Source organism: Tachypleus tridentatus, chromosome 3, assembly GCF_004210375.1.
Source record: "Tachypleus tridentatus isolate NWPU-2018 chromosome 3, ASM421037v1, whole genome shotgun sequence".
NCBI classification, from domain to species: Eukaryota; Metazoa; Arthropoda; class Merostomata; order Xiphosura; family Limulidae; genus Tachypleus; species Tachypleus tridentatus.
The window spans coordinates 111,529,821-111,552,089 of NC_134827.1; the positions used below are offsets into that span (position 1 = coordinate 111,529,821).

Here is a 22,269-nt window from a genome sequence, read left to right on the forward strand (position 1 = left end):
ATAACTCACTTATAAACATATATGAATAACGTTAGGGTTAGTCGATCGTTACAAGACAAATAAACTGAGTAATTGAAATACAGACAAATAGACATCATAACAATCACTATCTAACTAACTGAGTGACACTGAACTAACTCTGTTCTCTTATTCTGTTGTAGTACTTTAAGTTTCTAGGTCATGATATAAAGAAGACCTTGAACGTGACGATGACCGAATAAGGTCGAAACGTTGTTCGCTCTTCTATGTAAAATATTTTCTCAACCCAAACGAGCCGTTTTTGCATATAAATGACACAGAAATATTGCTGTGATGGATGAAGATGGCTACATCAGTATTGTTGGTACATTTAAAGACATGATCAACAGAGGAGGAGAATGCATCTATCCTCAGGAAGTGGAAGAGTTCCTACTCAGTCATCCAGATGTCGTTGAAGATCAGGTGAGATTTCTCAGATGGGCTTGTACTCTTCAAATTTTAGAGTCCGACATTACTAGATGGTTGAAGTTACCGACTTGTAATCCGCGATTCGAATCGCTTTCGCCCCAAACATTCTGCTCCTTTCAGCCGTGAGGACGTTATAATGTGACAGATATCCGACTCTTTGTTGGTAAAAAGAGTAGCCAAAGAGTTGGCAGTGATTGATGATGACTAGCTGTCTTACCTCTAGTATTACCTCTTTCGCAAAATTCAAATTTTGTTTTTGGTCATTTAACATGACGGCCTTAATCTTTTAATGTATTTGAAGCATTAAAACAAGTAAGCCTAATAATAATACTAAAAAGTAATGTTAACAATAATTTGTATTATACATTCATAACTAAGTGACTATGTACTGTTATTTTCACGTAGTCAGTGCCCTGGAGATTTTCTATAGCATCTGATATTATTATTATTGATATTGTATTTTGTGATATTGATACCGTTTGGGATATCTATAAGTGTTACGTGAATCATGTTATTTAAAGTCAGAATGTTGAATTGTGAGAAAAGTTTAAGAGTTGCACTAACATGTTTGTTAAATTTGTTACTTAAAGGACTAGTTTCGAAGTTACATGTACCATGCTGTTAAACGTTGTACGTTGGTTTCATAGTACATATAATATTTATTTTAATATTTTTATTTCAGGTTGTTGGAGTTCCAGACCAACGAATTGGAGAAGCTTGTGCTTGGGTGAAACTAAAAGGTGGATCAGTGTAACAGAAACGGAACTTCGAGAATATTGCAAGGTGAATGTTAGTATTGTATTAATAAGTATCAAATTGATCACTTTCAGTCCATTGTTTTCAACATTCTAATTAAGAAATAGAATCACTATTCGTTTATATCACACTGGGATTCCTGTTCGTCCATTTTTAGAATTGGATCGTGTTAGTGTGTAATCTGTCCGTTGTCAGAAGCCCGGGTAGTCCTCTTGAATGTCATGATTGCTGATAGTTTAAGATATTTTTATTACGTGAGGTCGAAATTATCAAAATTAAATATATCTGATAGAGTTGATGAGAAACAGTGAACTAGTTTCAGATTAAATCCTACGTATTAGTAAATAGACATATATATGTCCATTAGACGTCGGATATTTGTTAATATAATATCAAAGATTAACTATCAGCTCACCTTACTAACATGCTTAGTAGAACAACTTATTTTATGGACATACACACTAAAAGACATCAGTTAGCAAACTGTTTTGTACTATGTTATTACGTGAGGGGAAATAAGTGTTTTATATTAAATACTTGAGGGTAATGGTGTCCATGAATTAGAATCAGAGGGTGTGTTGTTAGGGTGTTTCAACAAGTTATCATTGTTTATATTGTTCTTTACCTTACCTTCTACTTTAATCTGACCTGGATTCAACATTATAATGTATTTTGTTTTTTACCTTACATTTTACTTTTAATTTGGTCTGGTTTCAACATTCTGAGATGTTTTACTTTATGTTACCCGCTACATGTAATCTGACCAGGTTTAAACATTATAATCTATATTGTCTTTACCTTACCTGCTACTTTTAATCTGGCCTGGTTTGGATGATATAATCTCTGGTACAACAGAACACAACTGTTGGAAGTAATCTTGTTTTCTGAAAGACTCTCCTGCAATCAGTGCTTTACAAGAGGTATAGAAAGGTAGAACAGTTTGTTCATGTCTTCAAGTGTTTCGATTTTATACATAAAACGTACTTTAATTTAGTAAAATGTTGAAAACAATGTAGAAAGTTAATATATAGTATTTTATTAGTAAACAAAGTGTATATTTATAAACACACAAATATATCCTGAGTTTTCTTTTAATCAACCATATGAATCGTGATATACACACAAAAAGAGTTCATGATGATCCGTTCACGTATATTTTTGTTTTAATCAAATAAAAACTGGATATATATAGCTACTGTTTCTAGTATGTGCTTCACATGACACTTTAAGATTGCAAAAGTTTCCCATTATGGTATCGTGAATTCTGCTGTGTGGTCAAATGAAGTGAATAGTATGCTGACTTTATTATTTAATTAAAATATTGTTATTTCTCTTTACGATATAAATCAAGGCGAATCAAAATTTGTCGATACCAAATATATTTTTGTAAAGTTATTTTATAGGTGATTCCAGCGAGTACACGGAAGAAAGTAAAAGATGTGGCTCAGTTAAGTCTATTTAGTTGAGGGAGTGCATGCAAATGTTGGGACAAATCACAAAGATTTTTCACTGAAGGGAGGTTAGTTGGTAAGTATATACCTGTAGTGAAATAAAAAAGATATGGGAGAGCCACATACGATAAGCTTCAGATGTTTGAAAACATGTTCAAATATTACACACACGTTTTTATTGTTACATGTACATTCTGGTACATAAATATTAATAAATACATATATGTAGTTTTTAAACTGTTAATCTGTATTAGTTTTAATAATTGTAAAGTACATATATATATTCCAAAAGTTTTCAAAATTCTGACTGATTATTGTTTTAACTATATTGAGTGTATTTAACACGGTCATGAACTACGGAAACATCTTAGAAAAATATGCAAATTAACATTAACATTAAATAAGACTGCCAAAAATAAAAAATGTAAAAACAGATATTTTTAATTATATTTATTTATCCTAGTAAATATCTGGTCATAACATGGAGGAAAATATGTAAAACAATAATATTAAATATATTTTAATCAGATACCACCTTACAAAATTGTAGTCTTGTCATAATATTTTTCTGACACAAACAGACCTTGATCAAACTATTTACTGCTAGTAGAGATTGTGTAAGTTTCCATCTTGGTTGTGAGTAGTTGAACTTTCGGTTGACATGTTGTCAAGGCTGTACGAATTATCTCCGTCAGGTGTTGATTTGTCAGGATGGAACGATGTTTCATCTTCACAAACTTCATTACAAAGTACAGTGATTCACAGCAGCATAAGACACAAAGGTTTACCTTCTTGTAATGACTGAGTAACACATTACAGATAAGACACAAAGGTTTACCTTCTGTAATGGCGAAAGCAAAATGCTCTTTCTCTCTGGCTTGAAGCTTTTGTTTTTATCTTCATACTTTCGTTTCTCACAATTTGATGACGCCATATTACTTCACTAAATTTTCGCAGACACTTCTAAAAAATTAAAGTGAAAGGAAACAATAAACTCCCACTTGCACAACGCAACCAAACTCTACAGCGCCCACTTGCACAACACAACCAAACTCTACAGTGCCCACTATCACAACAACACTTCGCTAAGTTTACCGCCCGCAACACAGTCACACTTTTTCCTGACTTTTTCACATGTCTGTATATACCACAACGTACTGATGCAGGTATTAAATAACCTTTATCTATTGATTAATGACGTCCATGTACGCTGTGAAATATAATTAAAACCTATTAACATAATATTACATCTAAATATTGATATCCATGTAATTCAACGCTTCTTTTAAGACTTTAAAACAATTATAAAAGAATTGATACATGGGAATTTTTCATATGTATAAATACACAGATACACTTGGAATTATGTTATCCGTATTGGTATTTGAACAACACAACATACTATATAAGTGTTTATATTTGTATAAAAACACACAGGAAGTGTTGGTATCTGTATAACAAAATATACAATAAAAGTGTCATTATCTGTATAAACACAATAGACACCGGAAGTGTTGGTATCTACATAACACAACAAAAAACAGAAGTGTTAATATTTATATAAACACAACACACACTCGAATAACTAATATCTATCTGAATAAAATAAAAACTTAAAATGTTAGTATCTGCAAGGGATAACATACAATAAAAGTATCAATATCTATATAAGCACAACACACATTAGAAACGTTAATACGTATATAATCATGTCTACACAGCAGATCACCTCTGTACTAACCTGCAGTGTGCAGTCCTTAAAGCTCCAGAGAACGTAGAAATGATATTATATTTACGTAATGTCGAAGTTACGGCACGTTAATAAATTTCTGTTTACACATTATTTATAATTCATAATCCTTTCGATTTAGTTCTGTCCTACTTTTTGTGTTTAAATTTATCAAAATTAAATATATCTGACTGAGCTGATGAGAAACAGTGACTGGTTTGATATAAAATCCTATGTAGTAGTAAACATATATTCATATATATGTCCATTAGACGTCGGATATTTGTTAATATAACATCAAATATTAACTTTCACCTCATCTTACTAACATGCTTACTAGAACAACTTATTTTATGAACATACACACTAAAAGACGTCAGTTAGCAAACTGTTTTGTAATATGCTGATACGTGAGGGGGCATAAGTGTTATATATTAAATACCTGAGAGTAATGGTGTCCAGAAACTAGAATCAGAGGGTGTGTTGCTAGGGTGTCTTAATATGTCATCATTGTATAAGATAACATTAAAACATTTTGGTAATTTGTGGACATTATTTCATATGGAACTTTAGTTAGAGTACATTTCTTGAATACTGTCCACAAATGAATTATTCACGTTTCTAACACGGTATATGTATGAATCTAATATAATTCCTTTTATGTAAGTAAAACCACAAACTAAATGAGATATTTACTATCAAAATTTCGATGTACCTAAACTATTAATATAAATATCATGGTTTATAAAACACCAGATCAGCTTCCATACAACTTCTGTACACAATGTCAATATTACAATAACAATTAATGCCGGTCAGTACTCCACTATAGAAATGACTGCAATGTTGTTTTCATTAGCTGACACTAATGTTGATAAACACGATGAATTATGTTTACTGTACGTCTTGTAGCCCTCTATACTTCTCTCCAAATGAATATTTATTACAAAGAAGTTTTTATATTTTCTGAAGAACTATATTTAACAGATTTAAATAAAAATAATCTATTGATTTTTTATTTAGATGTGACTCACTGAAAGAAACACGTTAACACTTGTTTATTACTCATATCTGTATAATAGAAACAGTACAGAATATTATGGTTAACATTACAAATGTTTATGTTATGGTAAGTTTCATGATAATACATTTACAACCTGGTCATTTCATACACCTTAGGTTTTTCTCATTGTTTCTTTTATTTTATATTTCACTATTTTTCCTGTCGACGTTTTTGGAAAGTCTTCAACCAACACGATGTACCGAGGAATTTTAAAGTTACTGATCTGAAAGAAGAAACAATATTCATTATTTAACAGATATACTTGTAAGGTTGTTAAAAATAGAGGACAAAAGTCATGACGAAACAATATAAGTCAAACAATAAAAGTCTACGATGAGAAAATACAAATCAAACGTGACAGTTCATGACGAAAGAACATAAGATAAGTAGAAACGTTTCTAGACAATACTTAGTATGTTTACTGTAGCTCAGAATAAGACATGTGTGAGAAGATCATTATACGTACATATTTTTTTTTTAAATCTTGTAGTCCAGGAAGCTTTTTGTTGAATACCAGAACTCATCAATTTTAGTTCTATTGGTTCCTAATATCTTTAGGTGCTTCAAATTATTATTCTGTTTGTACATAATCTAAATGTTATTTCCCTTAATGAACGTTTTACCTCGATGTCTATTTGTACAACCTCAATCTATCCCAGTTGCCAATTTCTGTGTGGTTGTTTTATAATAACATATTACAGATGTTACATGACAAACAAGAGTGTATAAAAGTAAGCTTGATAAAACAACAACTGTTGACATTTAGAACTTTATGTGAAAATTATTTAAAAAAATTAAACTCAGTGTTTGCCGAAAGTACGGCTCTTTCTTGGATATAAAGTAACAAAATAATCAATCCACATCCTTTACTGATTTAGCATTGTAAAGTAGTCTATCCCATGAGGGAAATCCCCACAGTCGCTTTAACGAGCTACATAGGTATTTAGCCTCAGACCTGGTGGTTCTAGTTATATACTCCTCAAAAAAAGAAACGCAAAAGGCAAAATTTGAGACCAATTGTTAACAAGTTTATTCCGGGTAGTTCTGTATGACATGCGTGAAACTTTGCACATTCACTGCTGAACATCCAAAGTCTGAAAAGGTGAAGTCCACGCTCACTAGGTGAAGTTTAACATCACTCAACTTCAATAACGAGTATTTCCCCCCGTGAGCATCAATAACTGCTTTGCATCTCCTGCCCATGGAAGCGTTGAGATGAAGAATCACATCCTGTGGAATGGCTGTCCACTCAGCCTGCAAAGCTACTGCAAGCTGAGGTAGAGTACGCGATTGAGGTTGTCGCCGTCGCAGACGTCGGTCCAACTCTTCCCAAGGATGTTCGATGGGGTTTAAATCTGGTGATCTGGAGGGCCAGGTAAGAACGTTGATGTTGTGGTGTCTCAAGAAGACAGTGGTGAGTCGGGTTGTGTGAGGACGGGCGTTGTCATGTTGAAAAACGTCGTTGTCGTTCACCATGATGGGTTGCACATGGGGCCTAAGAATCTCGTAGGGGGTTGCGTACGGTCTGATCGGATATCCTACGCAGCCCTGCTATGGTTGAGGCAGTAGACGTTGCAGTGGTGGTCCTATCCCGAAGGTGACGTAACCGGATGTACCGATCTTGTGCGGGCGTGGTCACACGAGGTCTGCCAGATCGTGGACGGTCACACGTTGATCCATGTTGTTGGTGACGATTTCATAGCCTTGTGATGGTGCTTGGGTGGACATTCACAGCTCTGGCAACATGTGATCGAGATTTGCCTGCCTTAAACAACCAATGGCGTTGTTGCGTTGTACTTCAGTCAGTTTTGGAGTAACTGTATTGCGTGTCGGTGGCTTAACGCTGAGCTATGAAAACCGAGAACCCGTCACTTTTATAGGGAATTTGCACATGTTGCACTTGCAGAACATGCAGATCTCTCAAACAAATGTATTGGACACGAATGCGTTTTGGCGAAAAATCCGATGTTTTCCTCCGTTTTCAAAGTGCACAACTTTTATTGTCATTTAGGTCTGACAATCAGTGCCTTAACATGTGTAACATCACATACTCTGAGCTTGTAACGTTATTACATATATTTCTCTTTAAAATAACAAAATATCCCTTTTGCGTTTGTTTTTTTGAAGAGTATATTTTAGTGCTAACAAAAAATTTACTAAAAGGTCACCTTCCCCTTCTGTGTTGTAGTGGTTAAGAAACATTATAGAGGTGACAGCTAACTGATGTCCAAGTATCAAGTGTAGATAACTCCTTATCAGTGTAGTACTAGGACTATCACCATGAGCCACATCCTGGGATTATTGTAAACAAACCTTGACGAGCATCATCCAAGTCGCACTAGAACCATGAACTTTAGTAATCGCAGTGTAATCCATTTTTAGACCAGTAAAATCTCACCTAACCCACTTAACGAACACTTATGGTATCATGGTCTGTATTATTATCTGTCCATACTGCACCCATGTGGCGTGCTGTTTACGACGTACTCACCTGATGTCATATGAACACCGTGTTCAGCTGGTGTTATATTAGCACTTTACCTAACTGATGATATATTAACATAAACTCAACTAAAGTGGTTAAAAAATCCGAATTCAACTGGTGTTATATCAACACAATACTTACTTTTCCCTTGCAATATTCCCGAAGTTCCGTTTCTGTTACCGTTGATCCACCTTTTAGTTTCACCCAAGCACAAGCTTCTTCTCCCATTCGTTGGTCTGGAACTCCAACAACCTAAAATAAATATATTAAAATAAATATTATGTATACTGTCAGATTAACGTGCAACGTTTTATAGCATGGTACACGTTACATTGAATCTAGTCCTATAAAGTAACAAATTTAACAGTAACGTTAATGCAACTCTTAAACGTTTTCCACAATTCAACATTCTGAGTTTAATAACGTAATTCACGTAACACTTATCAATACCGAAAACGACACAAAGGACGGTATTAATATCACAAAATACAATATCAATGATAATAATATCAGATGATATAGAAAATCTCCAGGGCTTTGACTACGTGAAAATAACAGTACATAGTTATGAATGTATAATACAAATTATTGTTAACTGTACTTTTTTACTATTATTATTAGGCTTACCAGTTTTAATGCTTCAAACACATGAAAAGTTTCAGGTCGTCATATTTAAAAAGTGTAATACTAGAGGGAAGGCAGCTAGTCATCACCAATCACTGCCAACTCTTTGGCTACTCTTTTTACCAAGAAAGTGTCAGATAACCGTCACATTATAACTTCCTCACGGCTGAAAGGAGCAGAATGTTTGGGGCGAAAGCGATTCGAATCGCGGATTACGAGTCGATAACTTCAATCATCTAGTCATGCTGGTCTCTAAAATTTGAAGAGTACAAGTCTTTCTGAGAAATCTCATCTGAGCTTCAGCGACATCTGGAAGACTGAGGAGGAACTCTTCCACTTCCTGAGGATAGATGCATTCTCCTCCTCTGTTGATCATGTCTTTAAATGTACCAACAATACTGAAGTAGCCATCTTCATCCATCACAGCAATATCTCTGTGTCATATTGTATTATTAATATATAGAAACAATTAACACCCTCATCTGTCATGACGATATATTTGAGACATATATTTTAAACATAGAATTATTTATACCGTTGTAAGTTACATTTTAAATTTTATAATTTAGATATTGGATTGGAAGTCATCATTCTATCATTAGTACAGAGTTAGTTCAGTGTCACTCAGTAGTTAGATAATGATTGTTATGGTGTTTATTTGTCGACATTTCAATTACTCGGTATATTTGTCTTATAGCGATCGACTAACACTAACGTTATTCATATATGTTTATAAGTGAGTTATTTGTACAAACTATTAGACCTGAAATTTATGTTGAAATGTATTTGTGAAGCTTGGCCTATCAGAAAACTTATCTTTGAGCAAACTTAACAGGATAAATAAATGAATTCCGGACGCGGACAAGATGTTCTCTTTAGAAAACAATCCAAAAACCAGTAACAGTTCCTAGCCGGCAATAACAGATACAAGAAGAAAGTTGAAGGATCAGAGTGGACATGAAGTGGACAAATCCTAGTTATTTATATCTTACCCAGTGTGATACCAACGTGCATTATCAAAGACTTGAACAGTTAGTTCCTTGTCACCCCAGTATCCCAAGAACGATAAATGATCACGTGTACACAGTTCTCCTTCTTTGTTGACGGAAATTATTCGTCCATCATTGTCCACTATTTTAACCTGAGAACAAATTTAAAGTTTGTAAAAATATAACACACCTTTACCATGAACATGTGAACTCTTACTATGGTACACCTTGCATGGTTAATGTTCATAATACACTAACTACAACCTTACTGTATAAAATTTATGGTACACCTTACATGGTTAATGTACATAATACACTAACTACAATCTTACTTTATATAATTTGTGGTACATCTTATATGATATTACCTAATATATTCATTACAACTATAGCATGTGCTCTGATATCCTTCACTTACCTCAACATGGTCAAGTGGTGTTCGAACTGTGTGGTTTTTCTTTTCCGGTGTTTCTCCTGGACGTGTTGAACAACTTGCCGGTCTATTTTCTGTTGTTCCGTATACATTCTGTGGGGAAGAAAAGATAGTGGTGATTCCTATGACGAAGTTTTCCAAGAAATGGTTGAAATTCTACATCACTGATTACTGATACCATATATCTATTAGTTACAAGGTAACACTAAATGTAGCGTTAATTTTCCAATTACTCAAAAAACCAGGTGCTACAACTGCTTGAAGTTCATATCAGAACAAGTTTGTACGAAGATTCTGAGAAGGTCCTTTGAAAACAATGGGTTTAATCAGTTTACCTTTCCTAGTGACAGATACAATACATTAATGTATTTTACTGAATGAATAATTTCTTTAAATTATATGGAACTGATGAAACTCTAGAAAGACGATCAGTGTTTGAACTTGTCTCATATCTCTACAAAGAATGTTTGTTTAATTAGGTTAAATTTATTCTTTTGGAACATCTGACTGATGTTTAGAATAGAAATTTAATTATTAACTTCAAGGTAAGAAATCAAGAAATACCTAAAAGTGTAAAATAATAAATTTATTTTAACAAACAATTTTAGCAAATAAAATATTGTAAATTGTTAATAAAAATAGAATAACGATGCTTTTATTTTAAAACATTTAAACATGTTGTTCACTTTAGTGAAGGTTAATATTTTCTATTGTTTGTTTATCTTGTGAATATGAAATAAAATAATAACGATAGAAAAATCTGAACGTTCGTTATTCTACATGTATTTGTGTTTTTAATCAATGTATTATTTTACAGTGTTTCATGATTGCCATAACTTTGTTCTATTGTTCCAGTAATATTTTAATTTATTTCATGATTACAATAGTCTTGTTTTACTCTTCCAGTATTATTTTATATTGCTTCATGATTACCTGTTTTGCCCTTCAAGTATTATTTTATAATGTTTTATGACTACCAAAACCTTTTCCAGTGTTAATTAATAATGTTTCATGAATACCATATATTTGTTTTACTCTTCCAGTATTATATTATAATCTTTCTTGATTAACGTAACTTTATTTTAATATTCCAGTATTATTTTATATTATTTTATGAATACCGTATCCTCGTTTCACTTTTCTTGTATTATTTTATATTATTTTATGATTACCGTATCCTAGTTTCACTCTTCCTGTATTATTTTATACAATTTCATAATTACCATAACTGTGTTTTATTATTTAAATATTACTTTATATAGTTTCATGAGTTCCATAACTTTGTTTTATCTTCCACTATTATTTTATATAGTTTCATGATTACCATAACTTTGCTTTACTCTTTCATGATTATTTGATATTGTTTCATGATATTGATTTTTATATTTACTATAACTTTATTTTAGTCTCTCAGTACTATTTTATATTACTTACCTTCACCTTTTGTACTTTTTTCGAGTATTGTATCTTATAATTTCAGGCTTACCTTCACCATGATTTACTCTTACAATACTATTTTACTTTTAATTAATAATTATCATAAATTTGTCCTACTCTTTCAAGGTTATTTTAACATTTCATGGTATCATGGTTACAATAACACTGTTTACTTTCTCAGTATATTTTGATATTGTTTTTCTTCCAATATTACTTAATAATTTGTCATGATTACCATAACCATGATTTACTTTGACTATTATTTTATAATGTTTAATGATTACTATAACTTTGTTTTACAGGAAGAGTCCTGTAATATTTTATATAATTTCATTATCACCATATCCTGTCTTACCCTTTCAGTATCATTTCATATTATTTCATGATTACCATAACTTTTCCCTCTTACAGTACTATTTAAATTTTTAATGATTGTCATAACTTTTTTTTACTCTTCCAGTATTTTTATTTATATAGTTTCATGATTACCATAACCTTCTTTTACTCTTTCAGTATTATTTTTTTTATTTTTTCATAATTACCATAACTTTGTTTTACTCTTCTTGTAATATTTTATATAGTTTTCTGATTACCATAATTGTTTTTATTTTCCAATATTATTTTGTATAGTTTCATGATAACCATAATCTTGGCTTACCCTTCCAATGTTAGTTTATATAATATTATGATTACATAACCATGTTTTACTTTTCAAGTATTATTTTTCATGATTGCCAATAGTGGTATTATTTTTTTATTGTTTCACGATTACCATATTTTTGTTTTACTCTTGCAGTATCATTTTATACAATTTCAAATCCCTTATTTCCTTCTTATAAATTATTTCTTTACGTTTTCTCTACCATGACATTTATAGCTACATTTTCGTTTTTCTTCCAATAATTATAGTGCTTGTAATTTTTCATATATTTACCATTAGAGACGGACATCGTAAAATGAACATGGTCTAATCGCACAGTAGAGAGAAATGAACTTTAGTTTATGTTGTTGGGGTTTGTTTCATGTTTTAGTTTTAATTTTTGATACAAAGCGATGTTTAACACATTTATTCGTTTTGTAATTCTATTTTTAAACTTTTGTGTTTATTAATAATGAATAACAATAACCATTGTTGTCTTAACAGAGTTCTGTTAAATAAATTGTTTATTTTAACATTCTAAACGTAACTGAATTAACCATTCTATAAATATTTTCCATCAGTAAGTAAACTGTAAAACAATGGACTCTTAATTGTTTATAAACTTACAATGAGGTTTGTTACACCTAACTTCTGTTCTATATCCTTCCACAGCTCTACGGAACATGGAAACTCTCCAATAAGTGCTGAAAGTAAAACAGTTGTCACAAGTAAGTAATAATCTGTATGTAATTACGAAATTATGTGATCATAGAGTTTAATTGTTTATTAAAGGATGGTAAAACTAAAGCAATAAATAAGCTATGGGAAATGTTTACTTTATCTCACACAAGTTTTCAAGAAAGGAATAAGTCGAAACTTTGTAGTATCCATTTCAAAACTATGTGTAAGGATACAAGTAAGAAGGTAGCCGAATTACCAAATTCATCTGCAACTAATGAACAAGTGGTTTTAGTTTTGTTATTTATGCTCAAGGAATTTTGATATTTTATTACACGATATTTAACAACTTGATTGTAACAGAGAATATTATGACAAATTACATTAAAACTGATTATAAGAATGAATCTTCGTCTCAGACTCCGACTTTTTAGTTTAACTGTAAACTTCCTAGAGTTAGTGCTCCACTGGCACTCGTCAATTTAATATAAACAATTGTGGGTGGTAGTGATAGTCAAAGTTCCAAAGGGTAGCGTAGAGCACACTAAGAGAATGTGAGAACAATAGTCCAGAGTCAAGCATCACGAAAACACTTTTCTGCCAGATCTGGTTAAAACAATGAAAAGATTAACAGCTATAGCACATCTCCATGCACATGTCATTGTGATGTTAAAAAACAAAACACTAAATTATCTTTATGAGAAGAAGGTTTCCTAACCTCCGTGGATCCTGTTCTGAGTTGCGTGGGTAGGTCTCTTTCAACAGAGAGAGAGATTACAGCGAATTAGAGCGTGATGAATAATCGTGCTATAGCTTGGGATCGAAGAAAATAGCCCCGAGCAGAACAAAAAAAGCCGAAGACGAAGGAAGTGAAGCCACACAGTCACTGGAAAAGATGGGGAATGAGATTAAGGCATATTGTTAACTTCCTAGCAATAAGAGACAAATCACCCTTCACATGTTTGTCAAACGACTCTGTTAAAACACAGAAGGATCTGTAATGACACCCACTGAAGCAGTGAAACATTGTGCAGCATCATGTCCTACATGGACTTGGTGATACTCACGCTTCAGGTAAGAAATGTTCTTAAACGTTTTAAAATGATGCATCTCATTTTTTTAGCCATGCTGAGGAAGAACGAAAGTATGAGAGATGGGAACCACTAGGGTTAACATAGTGTGATTCCAGATTGCACTCGTAGCATCATAGTCAGAGAGGCTTAAGGAAGTGTGGCTGAACATTAGAATCCAGATTACCTGATTGGACAGAGGCAAGTGGACACGGCGATGTAAATTTTAAAATTAATACATTGGTGAAGTAGCATTATTCTGTCCTTCTGAGATACATCACACAGCAGAAACACATTAGCTGAAGATACCTGCCAGGAATGAATCTTTGTCTCAATAATTACTCCTTGGTAGCAAAGTAGCATGGGTGCAACATCAATGTGTATATCCGAAATGGCTTTAGAAGTCAGAAGAAGTTAACTGTGGTTTGGGGTAGATGTTTCAACCAAGATGTTCCTACAACGTAGTATCTTGACAGAACCAACAAACCTCCTCCCCATCCCTGTTGGATGGAAAAGGAAGACATTTATACCAAAGATTTGTCTGACAAATAGTGGAGTTCTGAATGTGGTGGTGATTTTGTAATAGGGCTGTGTATATGCTGTCGTTTACCAATTAGCTGTTTTTATATTATTTTATTTGTTATCAAAAGTTAGGAAATCAATAATATGGAGAGAAAGATTCAGTACCCACTGTTCGGACCAGATACGAATCCTACTCGCCAGCTGCTTATTCCTCTCCAGTATATTACTAATAAAATTAAATTACAACACAATAACTTTTCACTTACCCGCTTGAAGACTGGTTAGATTAAACTTATCAACATCCGGGTGATTAACAATGTCAACAAACATGGTGGACGTTCCCCAATAAGAGTGCATCTAAAAGTATGATGAAAGCCTCTGTTAAAAGCGTTTTAATGAAAAACCCAAGAAGAGAAAAATGATTTATAGACATAAGTGTTTGTATATTGACGTTTGGACAGAAAAACAGAAATTATTGATAGAAAATAGATGTTGTCATGTTGACGTTCAGCCAAAACTCAAGAATGTCTGATACGAATTTGCTTTCTGTAAAAGAGAGTTGAACGTCTGTAGTAAAACCTTTTATGTTGGTTATTCTATTTTAAACACGAAGACAAATTGTTGATGTAATGAAGGTGAATAAATATTGTGTGCAGAAAAAACAACAGTTACTATGACAACAAAAATAATAATAGATGTTATTTGTATCAACATTACTGTATAAAGTACAACAATCAGTAAAAGGTTCAAATATTGTCTGGCAGAAAATATAACTTATAATATATTTCAATATGAATGATAATTTGACTGTTATCGATTCAGTTCTACATTTAATATGTACTTAAACTAAAAAACCTGAATCATCATGTGAAATGTATGAGATTTACAATTTTATTTACACAACAACAAATATTATTTTTATTCATATGTGTGTGTGTATTAAAATGGTAACATGGTTAGTTGTTTCTATGTGGTGTTGATAAGTTGAGTCACAACTCCGGACATATAATTTTTAATATACAGTCTAACGTTCAGTGAAACTTGTGTTACTTTTCAAATATAAATAGATTCATCCTGTCACCACTAGTACTGAAACTGATGTAGTTCTACTGATATAAGTAAGAGTAAAGAACCACTTAGTGAATGTATTTATGTCGTATTTTATATTTATTTACAAATCTAATTTCTGTGTTTCTTTACCACACTAATATTTATTTGTTCCCGGCATGACCAGATGGGTTAAGGCGTTCTACTCCTAATTTGAGGGTCGCGGGTTCCAGTCCCCGTCGCACCCAACATGCTCGCCCTTTCAGCCGTGAGTACATAACAGTCAATCCCACGATTCGTCCGTGAAATACAAGCCCAAGAGTTGGCGGTGGTTGGTGATGACTCGCCGCTTTTCCTCTGGTCCTTTCACATTAGACTAATGTTGATAAACACAATGGATTATGTTTACTGTACGTCTTGTAGCCCTCTATACTTCTCTCCAAATGAATATTTATAACAAAGAATTTTTATATTTTTTGAAGAACTATATTTAACAGATTTAGATAAAAATAATTTACTGATTTTTTATTTAGAAATGACTCACTGAAAGAAACACGTTAACACTTGTTTATTACTCATATCTGTATAATAGAAACAGTACAGAATATTATGGTTAACATTACAAATGTTTATGGCATGGTAAGTTTCATGATAATACACTTACAACCAGGTCATTTCATACACTTAAGTTTTTCTCTCATTGTTTCTTTTATTTTATGTTTCACTATTTTTCCTGTCGACGTTTTTGGAAAGTCTTCAACCAACACGATGTACCGAGGAATCTTAAAGTGGCTGATCTGAAACCAGAAAAAAAAATCATTATTTAACAGATATACTTGTAAGGTTGTTAAAAATAGAGGACAAAAGTCATGACGAAACAATATATGTCAAACAATAAAAGTTTATTATGAGTCAACACAAATGAAACGTGATAGTTCGTGACGAAAGAACATAAGATAAGTAGAAACGTTTCTAGACAATACTTAGTATGTTTACTGTAGCTCACAATGTGTGAGAAGATCATTACATAATTTTTTCTCGTTGTCTAGAACGCTTTTGTTGAATACCAGAACTCATCAATTTTTAGTTCTATTTCTTCTCAATATCTTCAAAGTGTTTCAAAGTATTATTCTGTTTGTACATAATCTAAATGTTATTTTAATGAACGTTTTACCTGGATATCTATTTATGCAAGTACTACCTCGATCTATCCCAGTTGCCAATTTCTGTGTGGTTGTTTTATAATAACATATTACTGATGTTACATGCTATACAAGAGTGTATAAAAGTAAGCGTAATAAAACAACAACTGTTGACATTAGGAACTTTATGTGAAAATTATTTTTTAAAATTAAACTCAATGTTTGCCGAAAGTACAGCCCTTTCTTGGATATAAAGTAACAAAATAACTCACATCCTTTACTGATTTAGCATTGTGAAGTAGTGTATCCAATGGACGAGATATCCACACTTCCTTTAAAACTACATAGGTATTTAGTCTTCTTGTCCGACACCTGGTGGTTCTAGTTATATTTTAGTGGTAACAAACAAAGTTACTAAAAGGTCACCTTCCCCTTCTGTGTTGTAGTGGTTAAGAAACATTATAGAGGTGACAGCTAACTGATGTCCAAGTATCAAGTGTAGATAACTCCTTATCAGTGTAGTACTAGGACTATCACCATAAGCCACATCCTGGGATTATTGTAAAGAAACCTTGACGAGCATCATCAAGTCGCACTAGAACCAGGAACGTTAGTAACCACAATGTAATCCATTTTTAGACCAGTAAAATTTCTGTCGTTGAAGCCCACCTAACGAACACGAAGCAACTGATGGTGTCATGGTCTATATTATTATCTGTCCATACTCAGTTGATGTGATGTTTTCACTGTACCCAAGTGGCGTGCTGTTAACGACGTACTCACCTGATGTCATATGAACACCGTGTTCAGCTGGTGTTATATTAGCAGTTTACCTAACTGATGACATATTAACATAAACTCAACTAAAGTGGTTAGAAAATCCGAATTCAACTGGTGTTATATTAACACAATACTTACTTTTCCTTGCAATATTCCCGAAGTTCCGTTTCTGTTACCGTTGATCCACCTTTTAGTTTCACCCAAGCACAAGCTTCTTCTCCCATTCTTTGGTCTGGAACTCCAGCAACCTAAAATGAAAATATTAAAATAAATATTATGTATAGAGTCAGATCAACGTGCGACGTTTAAAGCGTATTTTATGTTACATTGAAACTAGTCCTATAAGTAACAAATTTAACAATAACGTTAGTGCAACTCTTAAGGTTTTCCGACAATTCAACATTCTGACTTTACTATTATGATTCACGTAACACTTATGAATAGCCAAGACGTCACAAAGGTATCAATATCACAAAACACAATACAAATTATAATAATATCAAATGATATAGAAAATATCAGGGCACTGACTACGTGAAAATAACAGTAGATAGTCACTTAGTTATGAATGTATAATACAAATTATTGTTAACTTTACTTTTAGTATTATCAGTAGGCTTACCAGTTTTAATGCTTCAAATACATTAAAAGTTTAAAACCATCATGTTAAACAACTAAAAAGAAAATTTAAATTTGCGCAAAGCTTCACGAGGACTCTCTGCACGAGCCATTTCTAATTTGGCAGTGTAATACTAGAATGAAAACAACAAGTCATCACCACTCACTGCCAACTCTTTGGCTACTCCTTTACCAACAAATAGTCAGATAACTGTCACATTATAACGTTCTCATGGCTGAAAGGGGCAGAATATTTGGTGTGACAGCGATTCAAATCGCGGATTACGAGTCGATAACTTCAACCATCTAGTCATGCCGAAATCTAAAATTTGAAGAGTACAAGTCTTTCTGAGAAATCTCACCTGAACTTCAGCGACATCTGGAAGACTGAGGAGGAACTCTTCCACTTCCTGAGGATAGATGTTTTCTCCTCCTCTGTTGATCATGTCTTTAAATGTACCAACAATACTGAAGTAGCCATCTTCATCCATCACAGCAATATCTCTGTGTCATATTGTATTATTAATATATAGAAACAATTAACACCTTCATCTGTCATGACGATATATTTGACACACATATTTTATCTTAGAATTATTTATACCGTTGTAAGTTACATTTTAAATTTTATAATTTAGATATTGGATTGCAAGTCATCATTCTATCATTAGTACAGAGTTAGTTCAGCGTCACTCAGTAAGTTAGATAATGATTGTTATGGTGTTTATTTGTTGACATTTCAATTACTCGGTATATTTGTCTTATAGCGATCGATAACACTAACGTTATTCATATATGTTTATAAGTGAGTTATTTGTACAAACTATTAGACCTGAAATATATGTTGAAATGTATTTGTGAAGCTTGGCCTATCAGAAACCGTAGCAAACTTCCGGAGAATGACAAGATGTTCTCTTTTGAAAAAATCCAAAACCAGTAACAGTTTCTAGCCAGTAATAACAGATACAAGAATAAAGTTAAAGTATCAAAGTGGACATGAAGTGGACAAATCCTAGTTATATATGCCTTACCCAGTGTGATACCAACGTGCATTATCAAAGACTTGACTTGTTTGTTCCTTGTCACCCCAGTATCCCAAGAACGATAAATGATCACGTGTACACAGTTCTCCTTCTTTGTTGACCGGAACTATTCGTCCATCATTGTCCACTATTTTAACCTGAGAACAAATTTAAAGTTTGTAAAATATAACACACCTTTACCATGAACGTGTGAACTCTCACTATGGTACACCTTGCATGGTTAATGTTCATAATACACTAACTACAACCTTTTGTATAATTTGTGGTACATCTTACATGATATTACCTAATTTATTCATTACAACTACAGCATGTGCTCTAATACCATACAGTTACCTCAACATGGTCAAGTGGTGTTCCAACTGTGTGGTATTTCTTTTCAGTTTTTCTCCTGGACGTGTTGAACAACTTGCCGGACTATTTTCTGTTGTTGAGTATGCATTCTGTGGGGAAGAAAAGATAGTTCTGATTCCTATGACGAAGTTTTCTAAGATATGGTTGAAATTCTACATCACTGATTACTGATACCATATATCTATTAGTTACAAGGTAACACTAAACGTAGACCTAATTTTCCATTACTCAAAACCAGGTGCTACAGCTGCTTGAAGTTCATATCAAAACAAGTTTGTACGAAGATTCTGAGAAGGTCCTTAAAATACGATGAGTTTAATCAGTTTAACATTCCGAGTGACAGATACAATACATTAATGTATTTTTTACTGATTGAATATATTATATGGAACTGATAAAACTCAAGAAAGATGATCAGTGTTTGAACTTGTCTGATATCTCTACAAAGAATGTTAGTTTAATTAGGTTAAATTTATTCTTTATAACTGTGTTTAGAATAGAAATTTAATTATTAACTTCAAGATAAGAAATTGAGAAATACCTAAAAGTGTAAAATAATAAAATTATATAAAAAATTAACAAACAATTTTAGCAAATAAAATATTGTGAATTGTTAATAAAAAATAGAATAACGATGCTTTTATGTTAAAACATTTAAACATGTTGTTCACTTTAGTGAAGGTTAATATTTTCTATTGTTTGTTTATCTTGTGAATATGAAATAAAATAATAACGACGGAAAAATCTGAACGTTCATTATTCTACATGTATTTGTGTTTTTTAATGATGTATTATTTTATAGTGTTTCATCATTACCATAACTTTATTCTATTGTTCCAGTATTATTTTAAAGAGTTTTATGATTAACATAATTTATTTATATTTTCCAGTATTATTATATAGTTTCATGATAACTATAGTCTTTGCTTACTCTTCCAATGTTAGCTTATATAATATTATGATTACATAACCATGTTTTACTTTTTAAGTATTATTTTTTCATGGTTACCAATACTAGTATTATTTTTTTATTGTTTCATGATTACCATATTTTTATGGTAATATTTTCTTCTTATAAAATATTTCTCCACATTTTCTCTACCATGACATTCATTTTTATAACTAGTATTGTTTTTTATAGCTACATTTTCGTTTTCTTCCAATTATTTTAGTGCTTGTAATTTTTCATGTATTTACTATTACAGACGGACATCGTAAAATGAACATGGTCTAATCGCAGAGCAAAGAGAAATGAACTTTAGTTTATGTTGTTGGGTTTTGTTTCATGTTTCAGTTTTAATTTCTGATACAAAACGATGTTTAACACTTTTATTCGTTTTTAAATTCTATTTTTAAACTCCTCTGTTTATTAATAATAAATAACAAAACTATTGTTGTTTTAACAGAGTGCTGTTAAATAAATTGTTTATTTTAACATTCTAAACGTAACTGAATTACCCATCCTATAAATATTTTCCATCAGTGAATAAATTGTAAAACAATGGACTCCTTATTGTTTATAAACTTACAATGAGGTTTGTTACACCTAACTTCTGTTCTATATCCTTCCACAGCTCTACGGAACATGGGGACGCTCCACTAAGTGCTGAAAGTAACACATTTGTCACAAGTAAGTAATAAATCTGTATGTAATTAGAAATTATGTGATCATAGAGTTTAAGTGTTTATTAAAGGATGGTAAAACTAAAGCAATAAATATGCTATGGGAAATGTTTACTTTATCTCACACAAGTTGCCAAGAAAGGAATAAGTCGAACTTTGTAGTATCCATTTCAAAACTGTGTGTAGGATACAAGTAAGAAGGTTGCCAGATTACAAATTTTTCTGCAACCAATGAACAAGTGGTTTTAGTTTTGTTATTTATGCTCAAGGAATTTTGATATTTTATTACACGATATTTAACAACTTGATTGTAACAGAGAATATTATGACAAATTACATTAAAACTGATTATAAGAATGCATCTTCGACTCAGACTCAAACTTTTTTTTTAACTGCAAACTTCCTAGAGTTAGTGCTTGAGTGCTACTTGCCACTGCACTCGTCAATTTAATATAAATAATTATGGGTGGTAGTGTTAGTCAAAGTTCCAAAGGTTAGCGTAGAGCAGACAAAGAGAATGTGAGAACAATAGTCCAGAGTCAAGCATCACGAAAACACGTTTCTGCCAGATCTGGTTAAAAACAATGAAAAGATTATCAGCTGTAGCACATCTCCATGCACATGTCATTGTGATGGTAAAAGAACACCAAATTATCTTTATTAGAAGGAGGCTTCTCAACCTCCGTGGTTCCTGCTATGAGTTAAGTGGGTAGGTCACCTTTAACAGACAGAGATTTCAGCAATTAGAGCGTGATGAATAATCGTTCTAAATCTAGGGATCGAAGAGAATAGCCCCGAGCAGAACAAAGCCGAAGACGAAGGAAGTGAAGCCACACAGTCACTGGAAAGAGGGGAATGAGATAGGAGCATATTGTTAACTTCCTTAGCAAGACAGATGACTCTACACATGTTTTGGCAAACTGACTCCGTTAAAAACACAGAAAGATCTGTAATGACACCCACTGAAGCAGTGGCACATTGGCAGCATCATGTCCTACATGGACTTGGTGATACCAACGCTCAGGGTAAGAAATGTTCTTCAACATTTTAAAATGCTACATCTCATTTTATCAACCCATGTTTAGCAATAGGAAATTATGAGGAGATAGGAATCAGTAGGTTTAACAAAGAGTGATTCCAGTTTTCACTCGTAGCATATTAGTCTTTGCTTCCACAACAAGAACACGTCAATGATATGATGCTCTTAAATGTCCACATCACTGACACTAGACTCACCTGAGGGCTTAAGGAAGTGTGGCTGAACACTATAATCAGATTACCTGATTGGACAGAGGCTGAGTGGACACGGCGATGTAAATTTTAAAATTAAGACATTGG

The 22,269-nt window shown here is 32.5% G+C and overlaps 4 protein-coding genes across 4 annotated transcripts in view; 1 reads left to right on the forward strand and 3 right to left on the reverse strand.

Annotated features, from left to right (window-relative positions):
- Positions 1-225: 225 nt before the first annotated feature.
- On the forward strand, positions 226-3,848 carry LOC143247761 (putative acyl-CoA synthetase YngI). Its single transcript, XM_076496203.1, has 2 exons — positions 226-441; positions 1,130-3,848. Exons 1-2 carry the CDS (start codon positions 313-315, stop codon positions 1,199-1,201), a joined length of 201 nt encoding a protein of 66 aa, XP_076352318.1. The 5' UTR covers positions 226-312; the 3' UTR covers positions 1,202-3,848.
- Positions 3,849-5,563: 1,715 nt separating this feature from the next.
- Positions 5,564-14,660, reverse strand: LOC143247768 (medium-chain acyl-CoA ligase ACSF2, mitochondrial-like). Its single transcript, XM_076496221.1, has 6 exons — positions 14,591-14,660; positions 12,682-12,758; positions 9,963-10,070; positions 9,548-9,696; positions 8,073-8,183; positions 5,564-5,669 (listed from the first exon to the last, which is right to left on the reverse strand). The coding sequence occupies exons 1-5, from the start codon at positions 14,652-14,654 to the stop codon at positions 8,132-8,134; spliced, it is 450 nt and encodes a 149-aa protein (XP_076352336.1). The 5' UTR covers positions 14,655-14,660; the 3' UTR covers positions 5,564-5,669; positions 8,073-8,131.
- Positions 14,661-15,924: 1,264 nt separating this feature from the next.
- The window catches only part of LOC143247766 (medium-chain acyl-CoA ligase ACSF2, mitochondrial-like), a 71,323-nt gene continuing 64,978 nt past the window's right edge, over positions 15,925-22,269 (reverse strand). Inside the window, exon 6 of the mRNA XM_076496219.1 lies at positions 15,925-16,168. The gene's annotated coding sequence lies outside the window, so the exon portion shown is untranslated. The remainder of the gene's footprint in view (positions 16,169-22,269) is intronic.
- The window catches only part of LOC143245972 (putative acyl-CoA synthetase YngI), an 8,732-nt gene continuing 2,558 nt past the window's right edge, over positions 16,096-22,269 (reverse strand). Inside the window, exons 2-6 of the mRNA XM_076492224.1 lie at positions 19,291-19,345; positions 18,943-19,091; positions 18,274-18,415; positions 17,432-17,541; positions 16,096-16,168 (exon numbers count right to left, since the gene is read on the reverse strand). Coding sequence (XP_076348339.1) covers positions 16,096-16,168; positions 17,432-17,541; positions 18,274-18,415; positions 18,943-19,091; positions 19,291-19,345 — 529 coding nt within the window. The remainder of the gene's footprint in view (positions 16,169-17,431; positions 17,542-18,273; positions 18,416-18,942; positions 19,092-19,290; positions 19,346-22,269) is intronic.